This window comes from Bufo bufo, chromosome 5 (assembly GCF_905171765.1).
Source record: "Bufo bufo chromosome 5, aBufBuf1.1, whole genome shotgun sequence".
NCBI lineage: Eukaryota > Metazoa > Chordata > Amphibia > Anura > Bufonidae > Bufo > Bufo bufo.
In genome coordinates, this window is record NC_053393.1 from 364993331 (window position 1) to 365017241 (window position 23911).

Sequence of the window (23911 nt, forward strand, 5' to 3'; positions counted from 1 at the left end):
AACAGCTTATGCACAGGATAGGGGATAAATGTCTGATCACTGGTGGTCCGATCACTGGGGCCCATGTTCTTTGTTTGAATGAAGCATCAGACACGCATGTGTGTCCAAAACTCCATTCTGTTCTATGGGACTGCCAGAGATAGACGCATACAAGCACTTGGCTATCTCTGGAAGCTCCACAGGGCTGAATGGAGTGGCGAACACACATGCTTGTCTGACATTTTATTCAAATGGGGAACGCAGACTCCAATTCTAGTGGTCGGTGGGGGTCCCATCAGTTGGACTACTGCCGATTAGACAGTTATGCTGTGGACAGAAGATACATTGTTGACATGGTACAACCCATTTAAAGGGACAACACACAACTATGTATTCCAATGCAGGTAATGATAGTAACGGAGACAGGGAGTGATACAGCTAGTGGGCTCCAGCTCCAGGTACAATAAACAGCACCAGGTAATGGGAAGATGGGGATAAAGCAGTAACACACAGGAAGGAGGCAAAGAAAGAGCAGAAGAGGGTGAAATACAGCAAGTTTGCTTTCTAACATGCTGGGTGCTTCCAATATTGATCTGGTGGCGGTGGGGGGGTGACAAGCATGTATTTCTTCCTCTTCCTACAGTTCTGGAAGTTCTGGCCAAATTGAGAAAGAGGTTGTATGGATGGACACTACATGACAGTGGATGCACTGGAGCCCAACTCCATACTGCAAATAAAAAGCCATGTGCCAGTACAGCAAACAGAGAAGCCGTCCCGCACATAGACTGAGTTGCCCTTTACTGTACAATTAAAGGGCCCTTTACACTTCCCGATGCTTGGGCAGATTATCGCTAACGAGCATTCGTACAAACACTGGTTAGCAATAATCTGCTTGTGTAAAGGTGCTGCCATTTACCTGAAATGCCAAAATGCTTGTTCGTGCGGACACCTAAATCATCGTTTGCCAGCGGCAGATTTTGCTGTCTAAACAGGGCGCATACAACTTAAAGGGAATACTAGAAGCAGGTAGTTAGGCCTCAGCAATGTACTATTATGGCACTGTGATGGCTCCAGCTCAGAAGCTGTGCCCGTGCCACTATTTGGGGATGCTAGCTATATTGCACAGCTGGCACTCCAATCTCAGAGTAAAGCTTGTATTAGACAGGCAGGGAAGCGTTCCCTCCCGGCAATCGCTTGCTAGCTAGCGGAGGAGACCGTTGCTATTACATGCGGCGATCTCCTCCGCAGCATGGGGAGGAATGATTGCTATGCCATCGCTTGTCTCCATATTGTCTAGTGGTTTGGCGGCTGCAGATCACTATTACACAGCACGATCTGCCGCCGGCAAACAATGATTTTTAAGTATGCTTAAAAATCAGAATTGCCCAAAGTAGGAACGTTTGCTCATTCATCGGGCAATTGATGGCAGTATTAGGCTACATTCACACTAGCATTTTTGCTGGATCCGGCAGTGTTCAGCAAAACATTCCCAAGACAGATCATGAATTCCATTGAAAGACAATGGGGGACGGATCCGTTTTTTGTTGTCAGATTGTGTCAGAGATTGCGTCTTGCTCCGTATCCCAGGACGGAAAGCAAACCGCAGCATGCTCTCTGGTATGAGAACGGAACAGAATGCATTTTGGAGCATTCTGTTCTGGTTTTTTTCCGGTATTGAGACCCTATTATTGTCCCAAATATCAGTCAGTGTAATACAGCCCTAAAGGGAACCTGTCATCAACTTTATGCTGCCCATACTAACGGCAGAATAAAGTAGTGACAGGTGAGTTGATTTCAGCGGTCTGTCATTTATAAGTTAAAAGTAAGTGGTTAACTAGAACCAACATCCCAATCATTGCAGACTGGGCCTGGAAAAGAGTCCCGGCCACCTGAGAAGAGTCCTGGTTATTCATAAATTCCTGCTATCCCTGCCTACCTGCTGATGACTGACAGTCTTCTACCTAGTTTTCTCCCTTTCTCTCTAGGAGAGAACTGCCGATCATCAGCAGATGGGTGAGATCGCAGGAGATTATGAATAACCATGACTCTTCTCAAGTAGATTTGACTCTTTTCAAGGCCTGTGCTGCAATGATTATGATGCTGGTTCTCAGCAACCACTTACTTTTAGCTCATGATTGACACACCGCTGAGATCTGCATTTCTGTCACTAATTTATGCTGCCCTCAGTGAGGTCAGCATAAAGTTGATGACAGGTTCCCTTTAAGATTAAGATGAGAGTTAGATTAAATTGAACATAATATAACATAAATACATTTTTCTTATGTCCAGAATGAACAAAAACCTGTTAAAATGATGTATCAGAAGAAAAAGCTGCCTTTCAACTACATCCCGGAACTTCGTTGTCGAATCCTCGAGCTCCCATATGTGGGAAATGAACTTAGCATGATTATCCTATTACCAGACAATATCGAAGACAAAACAACTGGTTTACAAAAGGTATGTTAATTTCATGATAATGTAACAAAATATTGCTTTTTGCCATTATTTAGACTGCTTTTGTTATATAAATGTTTTTTTTTCTTTTTTCATATGGCTATGCCTGGAATATTGTAGTCTTCCCAATAGCCACCAGAGCCCACACATTATAGGCAGATATTAATTATTTTCTGCAGCATACTTTGCTGTGTAGACTGGGCAGACTCAGTGAAGTCATCTCATTATCAGTAAGGGGCTCATACACCTTTAATATCTGTAGGTCGAATGCTCGGTAAGCCAACAACTATCTCATTCCATCTCCTCCATGTACATACATACTTATAATTGGAATATTTTTAGGGGGAATTGAAATGAGCCTGTGTGAACATTGCTCAGCTTAATAAAATTAGGATTTAAACACTATATGTAAATTTTGTTGCAGCTTGAAAAGGAAATTACCTTAGAAAAACTTCAGGAATGGACACAACACATGTATCCAATTGATGTACGTGTGCATCTGCCAAAATTCAAATTGGAAGAAAATTACAAGCTGAAATCAACATTATCTGCTCTGGGAATGGTGGATATTTTTGATGCAGCTCGTGCAGATCTATCCGGCATATCAGGATCTCCAAATCTATTCTTATCTGAAGTCATTCACAAGTCTTTTGTGGAGGTAAATGAAGAAGGCACAGAGGCTGCGGCTGCCACGTATGCCATTGTAACGTATGAATGTACCCCTGAAGAGGAATTCAATGCAGATCACCCGTTTCTCTTCTTCATTCGGCACAACGACACTAAGAACATTCTTTTCTTTGGCAAATACAGCACTCCATAAAAAAGCAAATACTGACAACTCAGCTGCCTAAATATGACGAGCACTCCATTTTATAAGCTTGATTGTGCCATATATCAAAGAAGAAGGAAAATAAAGGAACTATTCTTCTTATAGTAAGGCTTGTTTCTCTGTGTACTTAATGAACTAGAGGTGACAGTCAGCATTTTCACCAAGACTAGGGCTTCATGAAGAGATTTTGCAGCATGACAGCTCCCATAGTTGTAACCCATAAGAATACATTGGACAAGATTCATAAAAACTGTCCAATAAAAAAGATTATAAAATGAAGACTGTGCCATGGTTGATAGTCCATTGGTAGTTGGTAGAGTGTTCTTATGTTAGACAGTTTTCATGAATCTTTCCCATTGACCCTCAAGAACATGCAATTGCATGAGAAATACAGGCAATTTTCACATAAGAAATTTATGGGGTGTAGCAAATCACATACAAATTCGGCAAAGCGCTATTGAAGCTACCATAGGCAAGAAGTGCAACAGTTGAAACTGATTGCGACGTCCTGTACACTAACTTTGGAAAGTCTTTTCTTAAAAGGAACCTGTCCCTGGGATTTTGTGTATAGAGCTGAGGACATGGGTTGCTAGATGGCCACTAGCACATCCGCAATACCCAGTTCCCATAGCTCTGTGTGCTTTTATTGTGTAAAAAAAAAACGATTTGATACATATGCAAAATTACCTGAGATGAGTCCTGTACATGAGATGAGTCAGGGACAGGACTCATCTCAGGTTAATTTGCATATGTATCAAATCGTTTTTTTTACACAATAAAAGCACACAGAGCTATGGGAACTGGGTATTTCGGATGTGCTAGCGGCCATCTAGCAACCCATGTCCTCAGCTCTATACACAAAATCCCGATGACAGGTTCCCTTTAAGGTCCAGTGCTATAACAAAACAGCATAGTGATAATACAAGCACAAAAGCTGAACCCACATTATAGCTCATGGGATGAGGGGTGTGATTGACTGGCCAAGAACAGAGACACCACACAGCCCTCATCATGAAACTTTAGTAACATCCCATCGCCAACCCCCATGACATGATCGTAATGGGCTAAGAATTAACCCCTTAAGAGCAGCCCCTGTAGAATGCATGCAGGCTGCAGCAGACAAATGGAGCAACATTTTTATTAAAAAACAATTCCCAGGACCCAAGGTTTCCCAGCAGAACACTGCTCAGAGCATCACACTGCCTCTGCCAGGTTGCCTTCATCCCATAGTGTATCTTCTGGCCATTTCTTCTCCAAGTAAGGAATGCACATGCACCTAGCTATCTACATGATTTAAAACAAAAAGTGACTGGTCAGACCATGCTTCATCCATTGCTCCTTAGTTAAGTTGTGATGCTCACGTGCCTATTGTTGATGCTTTCAGCAGAGGACAGAGGTGAGCGTAGGCACTATGAACAATTTTCCCCTACACAGCTGTGACCCAGTTATCCGACTGGCACAATTTGGCCTCTACTCCATGACAGTGCCATTGTAACAAGATAATCAGTGTTAGACAATTCATTTGTCAGTGATTTTAGAACGGATTTCCACATTCTGTTTTTATACAGCTTTTGAAACCAAATCCAGGAACTGATCAAAGAGGACAAGTATAAAGTAATTTCCTCTTTTTGGATCCACTCTTGGCTTTGACTTCATAAACTGCATCAAAAACCTTATACAGAAAACACACTAGGAGCTAGTTTCACATCTCCGCATTGTAATCTGGTAGCCATTTCTGGCAGAGAATGCCAGGGATCGTCAGGAACACAAACTGTAGCATGCAGTCGTTTTTGTCTGGCTGATTTGTATAATTTCTGCTGGATAGCGGCCAGATCTACTCTGGACCCCATTATAGTTAATGTACCCGGCGGGCATTTCGGTTGCATCCGGCAGTGCCAGATCTGGAGAATTCCAGCAGGCTGTTCTCTGCCAAGACGTTCTGCTGGAATTGCTCCGGAGATGTGAAACTAGCCTTAATGTTTCTTATTTTTGAGTTGGGTGTTCCTTTAAAGTGTCTCAGACTACACATTGGTAAAATATCATGAGAATATATTATTGGCATGAGACTGACCTAGTTTATTATTCTGTAGTCAGTGGCCCAACATGCCAAGTCGGTGCCTCCGTTTGCAACCAGCGCCGTAGGAGTGACTTCTTGACTGACATAAGTAGGATGTGTATCCCCCCCGTCGATACCACCGTCCCCAATTCCTCCTCTTGGTTCTTTGGTATAAAATGGAAGATACACTGCTGTGGTGTTAGTGCCACAGTTTCGTCCCATATCTCTTTAACGGTTTCCACCGCCCGTTGCCACAGAGGTTATACTCTCGGGCAATCCCACAAAGCATGTAAGAGGCCCGCCTTAGAAAGGTCACATTTAGGGCAGTGCCTCAGCTAATGAGCTGGGGCATCACGGTATGATAAATTAAAGGCGTAAGTAGCCCTATGCATTATCCTTAGCTGTGTCTCTCTCCATTGTTCATTATACATAGCTCGTCTAACTAAATCGAGACCTTCTCTCATTTTTTTGGCTAGGTTCTGATCATTTAGTTCCCTTTCCCATATTCTGAAAGCTCCCTTCACCAAGCCTATAGTCTGTGTATTCTGGATCTTACGGTATAGCTCCGATAAAGAAAGAAAGGTACCCTCCGTGCCCAAAATGGCCACGAACCATGTGAGTCTTTCAGCATCCCCCAGAGTCCCTACCTGCGCCGTACAGTTGCTCTTAATTTGGTGAAAGGGGAGATAATGCGCATCCGAAAAGTGATATCTGTCCTTCATCTGTTCCCAGAAAAGCGATATCTCTCCTTCACCTGTTCCCATGATAGCAAACCCTGACTAGAGACATCCAATATATCTCGCAGTCTAGTTACACCTTTACTCCTCCACCACTGGAACAATCTGTTTTCTCTACCCTGAGGGAAAGAGGGTAGCGTCCATATGGCATCTGGGGCGATATATAAAAAGGAAGTCCATAAATCTTCCTAACAGCCTTCCATGCCATGATGGTATCTTTCAAGAGGATGGAATGTTTGGTGGATGTGGGAATTTCCCACAGTTTTGTGCGCAATAAGGCACTCAAACTCCACGGCAGGGCCAGTTCTCGCTCTATCTGTATCGCGGAGTGATGTCCCGTCCCCCATATCCAGTCCCTAGCATGGCGGAATAGAGCTGCTAAGTTGTAATGACGAATGTTTGGCATTTGCAATCCCCCCTCTCATCTCAACATCGTTAATTTTGCATAGGCTATACGAGGCCTTTTCGATTTCCACAGGAAGGCATTAAAAGCCTTCTGCACACATGAAATGTCTTTGTGCTTCAGTAATAGTGGGATCGTTTGTAACGGGTACAACAGCTTTGGGAAGCTGACCATCTTTAGCAGGTGTGCCCTCCCCCACAACGACAAAGGAAAATCCTTCCATTTTCCCAGTTCCCTCTCTATTTAAAAAAAAAGGGGAGGATAATTCATTGTACAGTATATACCGATTTCGGTGTGCAACCTATTTTTATCCCCAGATAGGTCAGTAAGTCCTTACGAATCTCTACCTTATATTGGTTCTGGGTAACCCGAAATGACCCCTGTCCCAGAAGTAAAAACTGGCTCTTAGCTACGTTGATTTTGTATCACGTAAACCCCCCATAGAAAATCAATGTCTCCAAAGCTTTATTTAAGTAAAGATCCGGAGAATCCATATACATCAGGATGTCATCTGCAAAACAGGTCACCTTTAACTCCCTTTTCCCTACCCTAATTCCCTTAAAGGTATCGGAATTGATCAACATCCGGGCCAGGGGTTCCAATGTTAGATTGAAGAGTAAGGGTGACAAAGGGCACCCTTGCCTTGTGCCCTTGCTGAGTACAATTGTTTGAGACAAAAAGCCCGGTATATATACCCTCGCCTGAGGATGCTTATATAGTGCCCCTAAATAATTGCGAAAGTTACCTTTGATATTTACGGTGTCTAGCACCCTATCTAGCCATTGCCAACTAACATTATCAAAGGCCTTCTCAGCGTCAATTGCTAATAAAGCCATATTGCTACCCCCTCTATCTAACACCGCCAAAACCTTTCTAATGTTAGTTACCGCTGATCAACCTTGCATAAATCCCACCTGGTGGGAGCCTATCAGGTTCGGTAGACAAAGTGTCAACCAATTAGCTAGGATCTTTGACAAAATTTTAATGTCTTGGTTGATCAGCAATATCGGTCTATACGAACCCGGGTGAGTCAAATCTTTCCCTGGCTTTGGGAGTATTTTAATATATGCTACTTTTCTTGACGCCGGTATACCCCCCCCCTTTCATAATGGTATTGAATAGGTTGGATAGCATCGGCGACAACTCGTGTGCCAGTGACTTGTAAAACTCTGCGGGAAACCCATCGGGTCCCGGCACTTTGCTGTTAGGGAGGGCTTTTATTGTTGCTACCAGTTCTTCTTATATTTTACTTTTGCCACAAATACACAACAAAAAGGGCTGTCATTTTAGCACTTCACCACACAACGGCTAAAAAGCCCTTTTTTCCTTTACGCCCATGATAGCACCCTTGAGAGACCGCCTCCATCCAGGACAGGAAACAGGAACTTTCGTGGAGAGCTCTTAAGGAGGAGCATGGCCCCAAGACCACCAGTTCCTGTTTCCTGTCCTAGACATAGGACGGTCCCGTGGAGAGCAGAATGTTTAGGCTGCAGGGCCCCTGGGTTTGGTCTGAAGAGGGGTTACCTGATCCGGCGTAAGTCTCCTCTAGGAGCCGCTAAAGAAAAGTCGGGTGCTCGCTACACTGCAGTCCCGGCCGCACTGGAAGGTGCGACCGGCACGCCGGCGCTTCCTGACAGTGTTCAGGCGGGCTGGGGCCTCCCTCTTCCACTAGGCATCTGAGAGGGCTGAAGTCTCGCGGGACAGGCAAGAACCGGAGGTACGCACGGTGACTTCCGGTGTTTGGAACGCACGCAACGTGCATTCCGGAAGTAGGAAATAAAATTCCTACTAAAGGCCGCAGATAGCTCCAGCAAGGACCCGACCGAGGGATTTCTCTCCCACAAAGGCGCGCAGTCAGGAGCAGCCCAGCCAGCCTAATAAAAATCCGGATCTTCTTCTGGACTACACTCTATCCTACAGTACCATGGAGGATGAGAGTGCCCAGCGCGCTGAACAGCAGGAGGGTCATGAGATCAGACCGGTACTCCTGGTGGGGTAAGGGGGATCATTCCCCATCCTTTTCTTTTTTTAGTCATGCTAAACGTTCTTTCCCTTTGTCTTGATTTTTAGACTATAAAAGAAGGGCCTAGAAAGGCGGTCGCAAAAACCAGAGGGAAGGAATGTGCCGTGTGTAAAAAGAAGCTTGCACCCTCTTGGCCAAAATTGTTATGTCAACGTTGTGTTGAGAAAGTAGTGGAAGAAGAGTCCCCATCCCTACTTCAGAATATTAGGGATATGGTGAAATCAGAGGTTTCTGATTCCTTGAAAATTTTCAAAAAGAGCCTCCCTTCCGTAGTCTCGGGCAGACCAGGCATGGCTAATAAAACATCTGATTCAGATTCATCGGAAGAAAGTGAGCCAGGGGAGATCCTAGATAGCTCAGACTCGTCGCAAGACGAAGAATCCACCAGCAGGCCACTTTTTTTCCCGGATGCTGTATTAAAAGTAATCCGTGCTACCATGAAGGTTGATGAATCCAGAGATCCGAAATCTGTTCAGGATATTATGTTTGGCGACCTAGGTCAGAGAAAATCCAGAGTTTTTCCCGTGAATGAAAATATAAAATTCTTGATACAAAAAGAATGGAAAAAACCTGATAAAAAATTTTTTGTCCCTAAAAATGTAAAAAGGAAGTATCCTTTTGATGAGGCGGACTCAGTTAATTGGGACAGGCCTCCTAAGCTGGATGCACCTGTAGCTAAAATTTCAAAGAAGTCGGCCTTACCGTTTGAGGACCTGGGCACTCTTAAAGACCCTATGGATAGGCGAGCGGAGGTTTACCTCAAAAAGGTCTGGGAGACCTCAGCTCAAGCCTTTAAGCCGAATATTGCCGCCACATCCACTGCTAGGTCTTTAAAATTATGGCTACAGGAATTAGAATCTCACATTCAAAATAAGACTCAGAGATCAATTACTAGCCGTCTTTCCCACTATATTTAAAGCGGTTGATTTAATTTCTGACGCCTCAGTTGATGCGTTGAAACTGAATGCTAGGTCTCCCGCACTCTCCAATTCAGCTAGGCGAGCTATTTGGCTCAAAGGGTGGTCGGGAGACACTGGGTCAATAAATAAACTTTGCGCAATTCCTTGTCAGGGCGATTATCTTTTTGGTTCCGTTTTAGACGACCTTTTAGATAAAGCTTCAGACAATAAAAAAGGGTTCCCTGTCTCCAGACCCCCCAAGAAACAGCGTTTTTTTCGTAAGAACAAGAAGGATTTTTATAAAGGACAGAGAAAAGACTTCAGAGCAGACAATAAGAATAGGAAAGGCAAGGGTTTCTTGTTCGGTTCCCAATCTTCCTCAGCTTCTAAACCCGATCAGCAATGACGGTTTCTCTCCTGTGGGCGCAGACTTACTCACTTCCTTCACAGAGAAAATCTCCTCAAGCCCCTGGATTTTGAGCATCATAAAAGAAGGTTTTTGACAAGAATGTGTCTTTCTAGGAATGATCCTGAACTCGCAGAATTTACTCTGTATCCTTCCCCAAGACAAGATTCAGAAATTAACACAGGGAGTTCAGTCTCTGATATCTACAAAAAAAAACTACTATCAGGCAGGCAATGGCAGTGTTGGGCAGAATGACTTCCACTATACCAGTGGTCAGTTGGATCCAGCTTCACTCCAGACCCCTCCAGTGGCTAATTCTGAAGGAATGGCAGGGTGCCCTCTGCCCGCTAGATACACCTCTCACACTCACCCCTCAGGTGATTCAATCTTTTTGCTGGTGGCTGAATCCTGTAAATCTGTCCCAGGGGCTCCCTTGGAACCAACAGAATTTTGTAACCCTTACCACCGACGCAAGTCATTTCGGCTGGGGGGCCTGTTGCCAGGGGTACCTGCGGCAAGGCGTTTGGAAGGAAGAAGAGAGTCTAGACTCTCAAAACATGAGAGAGCTGAGAGCGGTTCTTCTCGCCTTAAAAGAATTTCTTCCTCTAGTTCAGGGAAAGGCTATAAAAGTTTTTTCGGACAACGCCACAGTTGTCTCCTATCTGAACAGACAAGGAGGAACCAAATCAGAAAATCTTATGCTGTTGGTCACAGACATTTTTTCCCTTTATAATTCCTTGTGTTCCGTCCATTATGGCAGTACATCTAAAGGGCACGGAAAACAAGGTAGCAGATTTCTTAAGCAGAAACACACTAGACCAGGGGGAATGGTGTCTAAATCAAATGGTCTTCAATCAAATAACTCAACTCTGGGGTCGTCCACATCTGGACTTATTTGCTATCAGGGAGAACAGAAAATGTTGTCTTTTCTTTTCCCTCAGGGCGAGAGATTCACCATCGGGGATAGATGCCTTCTCCCTCCATTGGCCGAACCAGCTCCTCTACGCCTTTCCTCCGCTAAGACTTCTTCTAAGGTTCCTCCAAAAGTCAAGAACGAACGAGAGTGATCCTAATTGCTCCATTTTGGCCCCGAAGAACCTGGTTCACCTGGTTGAGGAAACTATCCCTGGCAGACCCTTGGATTCTCCTGGAGAGGCAAGATCTTCTGTCTCAAGGACCTGTCATCCATCCGAACGTGAGGCAGTTACATCTAACAGCATGGCTCTTGAGGGGGAAATCCTAGAAAGTAGAGGCCTATCTTGTAGAAAGGAGGTCACCTCCTCGATTTACCTCAGAATTTGGAACACCTTCCAGAAGTTTGCCAAAGATCCGGTGAATCCTTTAAACCCTCCGCCTATGTGTAAGATCTTAGATTTCCTGCAAGCCGGTCATGAAAAGAATATGAGGCCGAGTACTCTGAAGGTACAGGTATCTGCCCTAAGCGTCTTTTTTGATTTCCCCATCGCTAACCACCCCTGGGTTAGAAGATTTTTCAAAGCCATCAGCAGACTTAGACCGATACTTGGTCCTTCAGTTCCCCCCTGGGACCTCAACTTAGCCCTCACTAGCCTCATGGAGCCTCCCTTTGAACCATTACAAGACTTGCCCATAAGACTCCTTTCCTTCAAAACTGCCTTCCTCGTGGCAATCACCTCAGCCAGGAGGGTCGGTGAAATTTCAGCATTTTCTATTTCCCCACCTTATACTAACATCTTAGATGACAGGGTGCTCATTAAGCCAGACCCTTCCTTTCTACCGAAAGTGGTTTCTATGTTACATAGAACACAGGACATTATCCTTCCTTCCCTGTGCCAAAATCCAAGCAATGAAAAGGAGAAGAAGCTCCATTGCTTGGATGTAAAAAGATGTCTATCCCATTATTTGGACATTACAAGTCAATAGAGGAAAACCTCTAAGCTTTTCATTTAATTTAGTGGAAGAAAATAGGGGTCTCGCAGCCTCTACTAAATCTCTTTCCAGATGGATTGTGAGCGCCATTACTTTGGCCTACTCTTCAGCCAGAAAGACTCCCCCAAAAGGTTTTGGTGCTCATTCCACTAGATCAGTTTCCACCTCTTGGGCAGAAAGGGCTGATGCTACCTTAGAACAGATTTGTAGAGCAGCCACATGGCAGTCGCCTTGTACCTTCTTTCGTCACTACGCTGCTCTTTCTGAGGCTTGCTCTACTAAGTGGCTTCTTATTAAGTGGAGTTAAAAAATAAGGAGTTCTAGAGCTGTGTGTGGTTTTGTGGGAGTGATTGCAGGTGGCTGAGTGTGGATTGCAGCAGAGATCATTGAAAGTTAAGTGTTTGTATTTTTGTACTTGCATTTAAAATCTTTTTATTTATTTTTTTTTCTCTGCTTAATTAAGGCGAGTGCCTGGGGCAACCAGGTGCTATAAATTGAGCCACTTATACTCTTCAGAGCCTGCTCTTTCTGAGGCTTGCTCTACTAAGTGGCTTCTTATTAAGTGGAGTTAAAAAATAAGGAGTTCTAGAGCTGTGTGTGGTTTTGTGGGAGTGATTGCAGGTGGCTGAGTGTGGATTGCAGCAGAGATCATTGAAAGTTAAGTGTTTGTATTTTTGTACTTGCATTTAAAATCTTTTTATTTATTTTTTTTTCTCTGCTTAATTAAGGCGAGTGCCTGGGGCAACCAGGTGCTATAAATTGAGCCACTTATACTCTTCAGAGCCTGCTCTTTCTGAGGCTTGCTCTACTAAGTGGCTTCTTATTAAGTGGAGTTAAAAAATAAGGAGTTTAAGAAAAGGATTTTGGAAACTAAGGTTGGATATAATTTCCTTGTGTGTTGTTGGCTTAATTTTACGTGGTCCTTCAACTACAGCAGACAGGGTCTAAATCTAAATCATTTATACTGTTTTACTTTTTTACTGTTGTAATCCCCATTTAGTATGTGTTGCACAATTTACAACGCAGTCCAGTGCACATCTTGCATGATGTATGCAGTCCTGGAACAGGAGTTCAAGGGTGTATATCTTTGTTCTAGATGTGAGCAAATTACCCGTTTGGAATCGCAGATCGAGTCTCTAAATGGGCAAGTTGCAACACTGAGAGGCATTGATAATTTGCAAAAGAGTTTGCTTCTCACCGAGCAAGCACTCTTTGGGGTAGATGAGGGGGAGGGTGACAGAGAGGAGGCTGAGGAAAGTGAGGTAGCTAGCTGGGTAAAAGTTAGAAAGCGGGGTAGAGGGAAGAGTGCCAGGGAGGCTAGCCCTGATCTGACACACCCCAACAAGTTTGCACGTTTGGCAGATGAGGGGGATGTCAGTCCGGGGACGGCACTGCTGCAGCCAGACACTTCCTCTGCCAGTCAGGGGAATGTCAGCTCCAGTAAGCAGGGAACCAGGAGAGCAGGGCAGGCCAGACAGGTGCTGGTAGTGGGAGACTCCATTATTAGGGGAACAGATAGGGAAATCTGTCACAAAGACCGTGATCGCCGAACAGTGTGCTGTCTTCCTGGCGCTAGAGTTCGACACATCGCGGATCGGGTTGACAGATTACTGGGAGGGGCTGGAGACGATCCAGCGGTCATGGTCCATATCGGAACCAATGACAAAGTTAGAGGTAGGTGGAGAGTCCTTAAAAATGATTTCAGGGATTTAGGTCAAAAGCTGAGGGCAAGGACCTCAAAGGTAGTATTTTCCGAAATACTGCCTGTACCACGAGCCACACAAGAAAGGCAATGGGAGATTAGGGAGATTAACAAGTGGCTCAAGAACTGGTGTAGGATGGAGGGGTTTGGGTTCCTGGAGAACTGGGCCGATTTTTCTATCGGCAACAGGCTCTATCGTAGGGACGGGCTGCACCTCAATGGGGAAGGGGCAGCTGTGCTGGGGAGAAAGATGGCTAAAAGGTTGGAGGAGTGTTTAAACTAGGGACTGGGGGGGAGGGTAATTACGTTATAGGAGGGGAAGATAGTGCAGATAGAGACCGGGGGCAAGGTAATAAGAATGGGGGAGGAATGGAAGGAGGGACTAGAACAATTCAGAAGGAAAGGTGTAGGGTAAAAAATATACATAAACCTCTCAAATGTATGTATACTAATGCCAGAAGCCTGACTAATAAAACTGGTGAACTGGAATTAGTGATGTGTGAGGAGGACTATGACATAGTGGGAATAACTGAGACATGGCTGGATGATAGCTATGACTGGGCAGTTAATGTACAAGGTTACAGTCTGTTTAGAAAGGATCGTCAAAACCGGAGAGGGGGAGGGGTCTGCCTTTATATAAAGTCCTGTCTAAAGCCCACAGTCCGAGAAGATATAAGTGAGGGACATGAACATGTGGAGTCACTATGGGTAGAGATACATGGAGCTAAAAACAACAATAAATTACTAATAGGAGTTTACTATAAACCACCTAATATACCAGAGTCCACAGAAAATCTACTACTAAACGAGATAGACGAGGCGGCAAATCATAATGAGGTGGTTATTATGGGGGACTTCAACTACCCAGATATAGACTGGGAAACTGAAACTTGTATATCTCATAAGGGAAACAGGTTCGTGGCTATAACCAAAGACAATTACCTCTCCCAACTGGTTCAGGACCCGACTAGAGGGACGGCCATACTGGACTTAGTATTAACCAATAGACCTGACAGAACAACAGACGTGCAGGTCGGGGGACACCTGGGAAATAGTGACCATAAAGTAATAACCTTCCAATTATCATTCAAAAGAGCGTTTCTACAGGGAGGAACAAAAATACCAAACTTCAAAAAAGCTAAATTTAGCCAACTAAGAGAGGCCATAGGCCAAACTAACTGGGACAAAGTCCTCACAAATACAGACACAAAATGGGATATCTTTAAAAACATCCTAAAAACTCACTGTCAGAGGTACATACCGTATGGTAATAAAAGGTTAAGGAACAAAAAGAAACCAATGTGGATAAATAGAACTGTAAAGAAAGCAATAAATGACAAAAAGAAAGCATATAAAACACTAAAACAGGAGGGTTGCACGGAAGCACTGAAAAACTATAAGGAAAAAAATAGAACATGTAAAAAACAAATTAAAGCGGCCAAACTAGAGACCGAGAGATTAATTGCCAAAGAGAGTAAAACTAACCCTAAAATGTTCTTCAATTATATAAATGTTAAAAAGTATAAAGCTGAAGGTGTTGGCCCTTTAAAGAGTAATGAGGGGGGAGTCGCAGAGAGCGACGAGGAGAAAGCAAAGCTGTTAAATATTTTTTTCTCCAATGTATTCACTGAGGAAAATAAATTGTCAGATGACATGCAGAATGCAAAAATAAATTCCCCATTAAAAGTGTCCTGTCTGACCCAGGAAGAAGTACATCAGCGGCTTAAAAAGACTAAAATAGACAAATCGCCAGGACCGGATGGCATACACCCCCGTATCCTAAAGGAATTAAGTAATGTCATAGCCAGACCCTTATTTCTGATATTTGCAGACTCTATACTGACAGGGAATGTCCCACAGGATTGGCGCGTGGCATATGTGGTGCCAATATTCAAAAAGGGGCCAAAAACAGAGCCTGGAAACTATAGGCCGGTAAGTTTAACATCTGTTGTGGGTAAACTGTTTGAAGGTTTTCTGAGAGATGCTATATTAGAGCATCTCAACGGAAATAAGCAAATAACGCCATATCAGCATGGCTTCGTGAGGGATCGGTCATGTCAAACTAATTTAATCAGTTTCTATGAGGAGGTAAGTTCTAGACTTGACAGCGGCGAATCAATGGATGTCGTATATCTGGACTTCTCCAAAGCATTTGACACTGTACCGCATAAAAGGTTAGTATATAAAATGAGAATGCTCGGACTGGGAGAAAACATCTGTATGTGGGTAAGTAACTGGCTGAGTGATAGAAAACAGAGGGTGGTTATTAACGGTACACATTCAGATTGGGTCACTGTCACTAGTGGGGTACCTCAGGGGTCAGTATTGGGCCCTATTCTCTTCAATATATTTATTAATGATCTTGTAGAAGGCTTGCATAGTAAAGTATCAATTTTCGCAGATGACACTAAACTGTGTAAAGTAATTTACACTGAAGAGGACAGTATACTACTACAGAGGGATCTGGATAGATTGGAGGCTTGGGCAGATAAGTGGCAGATGAGGTTTAACACTGATAAATGTAAGGTTATGCACATGGGAAGGAAAAATGCAAGTCACCCGTACATACTAAATGGTAAAACACTCGGTAACACTGACATGGAAAAGGATCTAGGAATTTTAATAAACAGCAAACTAAACAGCAAAAACCAGTGTCAGGCAGCTGCTGCCAAGGCCAACAAGATAATGGGTTGCATCAAAAGGGGCATAGATTCCCGTGATATGAACATAGTCCTACCACTTTACAAATCGCTAGTCAGACCACACATGGAGTACTGTGTACAGTTCTGGGCTCCTGTAAACAAGGCAGACATAGCAGAGCTAGAGAGGGTTCAGAGGAGGGCAACTAAAGTAATAACTGGAATGGGGCAACTACAGTACCCTGAAAGATTATCAAAATTAGGGTTATTCACTTTAGAAAAAAGACGACTGAGGGGAGATCTAATTAATATGTATAAATATATCAGGGGTCAGTACAGAGATCTATCCCATCAGCTATTTATCCCCAGGACTGTGACTGTGACGAGGGGACATCCTCTGCGTCTGGAGGAAAGAAGGTTTGTACACAAACATAGAAGAGGATTCTTTACGGTAAGAGCAGTGAGACTATGGAACTCTCTGCCTGAGGAGGTGGTGATGGTGAGTACAATAAAGGAATTCAAGAGGGGCCTGGATGTGTTTCTAGAGCGTAATAATATTACAGGCTATAGCTACTAGAGAGGGGTCGTTGATCCAGAGAGTTATTCTGATTGGAGTCGGGAAGAAATTTTTTATTCCCCTAAAGTGGAGAAAATTGGCTTCTACCTCACAGGGTTTTTTGCCTTCCTCTGGATCAACTTGCAGGATAACAGGCCGAACTGGATGGACAAATGTCTTTTTTCGGCCTTATGTACTATGTTACTATGTTACTATGTTACAGACTAGACCTAGGCTCTAGGGAACAACTAGCTTTCGGTCGAAAAGTCCTCCAGGCGTTAGTCCCCCCCTAAAAAATAATTTCTATTCTAGTAGTCTCTCAAGGGTGCTGTCATCGGCGTAAGGCAAATTTAAGATTACACTTACCGGTAATCACTGTTCCATGAGCCCATGACAGCACCCAGGATTTATTCCCACCCTATATAGATATAATATTTATTTTGTCTTTCTACATTTATGGGGAGAAAAAAAAACCACTAGATATATACATATATATGTATATTTATATATATATATATATATATAGATATATATAAAAAAATAAAAATAAAAATGAAGATATCTTTTCTGTAAGAGTGTGTTCTAGGACAAGTTCTTGCGGTTAACTGGTGGTCTTGGGGCCATGCTCCTCCTTAAGAGCTCTCCACGAAAGTTCCTGTTTCCTGTCCTGGATGGAGGCGGTCTCTCAAGGGTGCTGTCATGGGCTCATGGAAAAGTGATTACTGGTGAGTGTAAGCCAAAAAATGCTTTAGAACTAGTGTTGATCGAGCACCAAAGTATAATGGAAGTCAATGGGAGAACCCGAGCATTAAACCAGGCACCCTCTGCTCTAAAGAAGGGAGGGTGCCTGGTTCACAGGAAAAGGTCAGAAATTGATGGAAACACCACCGAAATGGTTCGGGAACAGCATGGGAAGGATATCTGGATGCATTACAAGGAACCGGCACTCCAATACACCCTTTGAAAAATTATGATTGATGGCCTGCTGGTGATCCTTTTGGAGCAAGGGCCTGCTGATCTGACCATCTAAAACATTATGGGTGGGGGCCTGCTGCCGCTTTGGTGACTCTAGATAACCTGGGGCCAATCGCACGTCCCCGTGACGGTGACGATCCATTTGGATGGCTGACCTATCAACTTTCGATGTTATTTTCAGCGTAAACCATGGTGACCACAGGTAACAGGGAATCAGGGTTTGATTCCGGAGAGAGAGCCTGAGAAACGGCTACGGCTACCACATCCAAGCAAGGCAGCATGCGCGCAAATTACCTATTAGGTATAATTAGGTGAGGGCCTGCATGTGAGCTGATCCTAAAAAGATTTTAGGTGCGGGCCTGCAGATGAGCTGACCCTGTAAAATATTTTAGGTGCGGGCCTGCAGGTGAGCTGACCCTGTAAAAGATTTTAGGTGCGGGCCTGCTGGTGAGCTGACCCTGTAAAAGACTTTAGGTGCGGGCCTGCTGGTGAGCTGATCCTGTAAAAGATTTTAGGTGCGAGCCTGCAGGTGAGCTAACCCTCTAAAAGATTGTAGGTGAGGGCCTGCTAGTGAGCTGACCCTCTAAAAGGTTGTAGGTGAGGGTCTGCAGGCGAGGGCCTTCAGGTGAGTTGACCCTGTAAAAGATTGTAGGTGAAGGCCTGCTGGTGAGCTGACCCTCTAAAAAATTATATGCGAGGGCCTGCTGGTGAGCTGACCCTCTAAAAAATTATATGCCAGGGCCTGCTAGTGAGCTGACCCTGCAAAACATTGTGGGTGAGGGCCTGCTGGTGAGCTGACCCTCTAAAAAATTATATGCGAGGGCCTTCAGGTGAGCTGACTCTGTAAAACATTGTAGGTGAGGGCCTGCTGGTGAGCTGACCCTCTAAAAAATTATATGCAGGGCCTGCTGGTGAGCTGACCCTGTAAAAGATTTGAGGTGCGGGCCTGCTTGTGATCTGACCCTGTAAAAGATTGTAGGTGCGGGCCTACTGGTAAGCTGACCCTGTAATAGATTGTAGGTGAGGGCCTGCTGGTGAGCTGATCCTGTAAAAAATTATATGCGAGGGCCTGCTGGTGAGCTGACTCTGTAAAACATTGTAGGTGAGGGCCTGCTGGTGAGCTGACCCTCTAAAAAATTATATGCAAGGGCCTGCTGGTGAGCTGACCCTGTAAAAGATTTCAGGTGCGGGCCTGCTTGTGATCTGACCCTGTAAAAGATTGTAGGTGCGGGCCTACTGGTAAGCTGACCCTGTAATAGATTGTAGGTGAGTTCCTGCTGGTGAGCTGATCCTGTAAAAAATTATATGCGAGGGCCTGCTGGTGAGCTGACCCTGTAAAAAATTATATGCAAGGGCCTGCTGGTAAGCTGATCCTGTAAAAGATTTGAGGTGTGGGCCTGCAGGTGAGCTGACCCTGTAAAATATTTTAGGTGCGGGCCTGCTGGTGAGCTGACCCTGTAATAGATTCTAGGTAAGGGCCTGTTGGTGAGCTGACCCTCTAAAACATTATATGCAAGGGCCTTCAGGTGAGTTGACCCTGTAAAAGATTGTAGGTGAAGGCCTGCTGGTGAGCTGACCCTCAAAAAAAAATTATATGCGGGCCGCGCACAAGGCCTTTATACGGGGAATATTTATTAAACTAAACGATAGAGATAAAAAGATCTCTGATTTGCTATCCTCTATAGCAGTTTTAGAGTCTAAGAATAAGTCCAACCCTCAATACTCAGATCAATTAAAAGATCTTAGACTCCAGCTCAAGGACTGTCTACTGTACAAGTATGAGAAAAATTTACAAAAAGTTAAAGCTAAATACTACTCCCAAAATAATAAAGTAGGAAAGCTACTGGCACAGCGTCTAAAAAACCAAATAACTAAAGCTAGGATTCCCTATATCCTATCCCCGCGGAACAATGCGAAAATTCTAGACCCACAAGGTATTGCGGAGTCCTTTAAAGAATGTTATTCCTCCCTCTATAATCTGAACCCTCCTTCGGCCCCACAAACGGACCCTATTGACGAGATTAATACATTCCTTGCAAGGCTAAGCCTTCCCTCTATCAATATAGAACAAAAGGACATCCTGAGCGCCCCTATCTCCCCCCAGGAACTTCAAAAGATTATCGACGCCGCTCCGCTCCACAAGGCCCCAGGCCTGGATGGTTTGTCGAATTGCTATTATAAAACATATCGGGATCTTCTTTTGCCCCACCTGCTTGGTGCCTTACAAAAGGGCTTCCAATCAGGGTCCTTTCCAGAGGAGATGCTATCTGCAGTTATTGTTACGATTCCGAAGCCCGGGAAGCCCCCGGAGATCCCGCAGAATTTTAGACCCATCTCGTTATTAAATACGGACATAAAAATCTAAGCGAAACCTTTAGCTAATAGGTTGGCCCCTCTGTTGCCCACCCTGATAGACAGCGACCAGTCAGGCTTTATAAAACAGAGACAGATTATTGGAAACACAAAAAGGGTCCTGAACATTGTAGACTTTGTGGAGAACACAGGCTCTGAGACGGTCTTGGTCACACTGGACGCGGAAAAGGCGTTTGACCGCATTAATTGGTGAAAGTGTATTTCCTTCTCAATGCACCTTGATTCCTTCCTTTGTCCCCGAAGACAGGCCTGGAGAACTTATCAGTGACAAATGCAGTATGATGTCAGTAACAGTTCTATTTATTCCTTGTGCAGCGTACTCAAGTTAGGTGTAGAAATGTTCCTGGGTGTTGTAGTGCAATAGTGGCACTAACCTGAGACAGCTGACTCTCTGCAAGGGCAGGTGATGATGAGAAATGTTCGTGACGCCAGTGCCAATTAAACGGTGTCACGCCGTTTGCTGATAGCAGGAATAACTGAGGAACCACGTGATGTTAAAGCAGAACTCAAACTTTAGTAGTCATCATGCATGGATATAGAGGGAAACGCAGTTCCTTTGAAGACAGTTGATTTTCAATACAGTTGATGCAGGCAATATATGTATAGCAAGGTGACTTCAGAGTGTTAAACACAGGACTTGCAGTACAGGAGGCTTGCACTCTATCCCTGACTGATCCTGGAACATAGAAAATCTTCTCCAAGGCCCAATACCCTAGCTCTGGCGTATATCCTTGGTTTTATCTTTATCAAGTACCTCCTCTGTTGTCTTGAGTACCTCTTGCTTCTCTGAGCTTGCCTCTGTCTCTCTCTCAGCTTTCTCAGGCTCTAGAAACTTCTGAACTCCCTCAGGCCGGTTAACTGTGGTTTTCCTGCTTCTGCATATCTGAACTCAGGAGGGGAACCTTCTTCTTGTATCTGGAACCCGGTTACAGGGACTGCAATACCCTCTCCTGGTCTGCAGGCTTCAGGCCTGGACTTGACTCTGACATTGTCTAGTCTCCAACTACAACTCCAACTCCCTTTCCTTTCCCTGACTGGGCCTTATATAGACTAGGGCTCCCTAGCTCCCTCTAGTGACTAAGAGCTGGAATGACACCCCTAGCAGGCCTGTACATGCACATTTTACAGTAACAGGGAAGTACATAGCATTACATTACATTTTATAAAGATGACATATACCAACATATACCAACTTCCCCATAGATAAGGGGGGACGACAACACACCAGTGACCCTTCTGTAGTGACGGGAATTACAGTCCCCGTACACTACATACCCCACTGCTTTAAGCTGAGTACGACCTCGTACTCCATCAGGGCCCGCCCAACTGGAATTTTCACCTGAAATAGAAAAAGACACATGCAGGCATACATATAGATAGTTCATCTGCATTTACATTCATATCAGGTCCAATTGGCAAAGGTGAAGGGTGGTGACAAGGGGCGTCGTTCTCTTCTCTCGGGATAGTGAATGGAACTGGGGCGCTGACCTGGCACAGCGTGACATTAATACCAGGATAGTCCATGACAATGAATAAGTCCATAATAGAACAGCAAAAAACGGTAAAACAGTATAAAAGTTCTTGGAGGCTCAAAGAACAAATATGAGTCCGTACCCAGGTTATTTTCCTATAAAACACAGAGGCTCTCATGCGGTGGAGTCCATCTCTGGGCACATTTCCTTTTAAAAGAGCAAAAATCTCAGAGGCTCAGGTTCTTTTGAGTCTATCTCCGGGCACGGTTCCTTAGTATCAAGTTGCACAATAAAATTGCATAATTTAAAACAAGTGCTGTAATACCCCTGATCAACCTGAAAAGGGGGTTAAGGGTAAAAGGTGCAACAACGGAACAGGCACAACGTGGTGTAGGATAGCAAAAGCAGGCAGGAGGTCCTGGAAACAAACTTGGCTTTGTTGACTTTAATACTTCAGGGGTCAACACCTACCACTGAGCCGTGGATAAACTGGCAGCAGCAACAAAAGACCAGAAAACATAGGACTCCTGTCCTGGATGAGTTAACAACATCATTCTTTGGTGAAATAAATCAAAGGCCTAGCAGGCTGATTCACAGGGGTATGTCATAATTACCCGGCTCTGCTGGCAAGTACGGCCTGTAGTAGTCCTCTACAGGAGGATGTGCCCACATAACGTTGTCAGGGGGCAGCTACCTAATAGGTATTGGCCCCATGGGCCTAGGGGTAAACCCTCTTGTGGACCGTACCGGTCCCGGCATGATGATTGTGGGATGTAGTGAACTTGGTACCGCCGCCGCAAACGGTCCGGTGGGCTCCGTGCAGCAACTCACAGGAATAATGGGTCTTCCTTGGGGCCTTGACGGAGCAACATTAGCAGACGGTGGTTTATGGGTGGTGACAGGCACCCTTACCTCGTCCTTCTTCGGCGGCGTCCGGATCCTGGCGGTCGCGATCTTGCGCAGCTCCCGCAACTTCTCCTCCAGCCGGACAATCTGGTCACCGATGCTCTCCGTGTCGGAATCGCTGTCCTCTGCTGGCGCCGCCGGTGCAGGTTCAGTCAACGATACCTCGGACGCGGCCTCTGCAGTTTCTGGTGGCGCATCGGGTCTCCTACCCTTCCGGATGTTCTCAAAGGTAGCGCGAAGTCCTTTTAAGTTCTCCATGTCCTGGATGGTTTTCTCCCGGCGAGGCAGCTCGGGGGAAGGGTAGGGACTCACCCATTTTTCCAACACGGTTGGCTGCCAGAAGACATTAGGCCCAATGAAGGAGCTCCGCTCCTGGAAGGCGTGATGGGCCGGCTCTGGAGAGCGTTCCGGTTCCCTCTCGCAGCAAGAGTAGTCTTCTTCTGCCTCCCAGTCCTCAGGTTCTCGCTTGGGACGGGTCACGGCAGTTGCATAAGGGCCTCTCAGGCTCTCGGCAGGGGTGAACTCCACTTCCTCTCCCTCGCGGAGGCTGTGCTGATAGGAAGGGAGGTAGTCTCTTTTGACAGATCTTCTGTTAACATATAAGTCTCTGCCAGTTAGATAATCTTGGATGAACCCGTAGCCACGGGTTTTGTCAAAGGACACCACCAACCCCTTTCTCCTTTCCAGGCGGGGTTGGGTGTTGGTGTGTCGTTCATGGATAGTCTTGGTCAGTTCCTCATAATATATTTTAGTCTTTGTATTCCGCTTTATAGCGGCCTCCCGGATCTCTGCCATTAACGAAGACCACTTGAAAGAGGGCTGAAAGAAGTCTCTCCAAGAGCCATAGCAGGGCTCTGGTTCTTTCTCCTGTGGTGGGCAGGCGGGTTTCTCCGGTCCCGGAGAGTAGGCCGGTGGAGCGTCCTCAGGCTCTACACCAACATCATCCATTTGCGGTATTTCAGGCGCGGACGTTGCAGCAAGGCAGTGCTCACTCTCCAACATGCTCGATCCTTCTCTGGAGAGCGACAGGGTGGCGCCAATAAGACCAGCCAGATCCTCCCATTGCACTGGGAGGCCGCCCCCCAGGTATTCCAGTATATGGAAGGCGGAGTCCATGCTGGCAGACATGCAAATGTCCAGATAAGCAGTGGCGCCTGACCTTGAACTCCTTCCCGCTATTTCCTCAAAAAGGCGCCAAGTTTTCCCGCATTTTCGGGATGAAGATGACGCAGCAGCTATTTCAGTAGCCTCAGCGGCCATCTTTGGTAGAAACGCTGTCTATTCACTGACAGCAAGCAGGATGATGAAAAGTCCACAAAACCACACTCCGATGTGGCGATTTCTTTCCTCTTGATAGCGCAACACTGCACAGCGCTTTTTGGAGGTTTTAGGGACACTTTTAGTATGTTTTTCAGTCCACAAAGTTCACTTCAATAAAACAGGCAATTTGTCACTTTGGTCACAGGGCAACTGTATAAGGCACAAAGTTCACGCTTCTTGCACTAGAAAGCGTGCGTATCCTGTTCGTGACGCCAAAAGAGAGGTGCAGCGTACTCAAGTTAGGTGTAGAAATGTTCCTGGGTGTTGTAGTGCA

General features: G+C 45.1%; 1 protein-coding gene across 1 annotated transcript in view; it reads left to right on the plus strand.

The window, feature by feature from the left end:
* LOC121001243 (leukocyte elastase inhibitor-like) overlaps positions 1-3371 on the plus strand; it is a 74088-nt gene extending 70717 nt beyond the window's left edge. Inside the window, exons 6-7 of the mRNA XM_040432218.1 lie at positions 2269-2436; positions 2858-3371. Coding sequence (XP_040288152.1) covers positions 2269-2436; positions 2858-3253 — 564 coding nt within the window. The 3' untranslated portion in view covers positions 3254-3371. The remainder of the gene's footprint in view (positions 1-2268; positions 2437-2857) is intronic.
* Positions 3372-23911: the final 20540 nt, after the last annotated feature.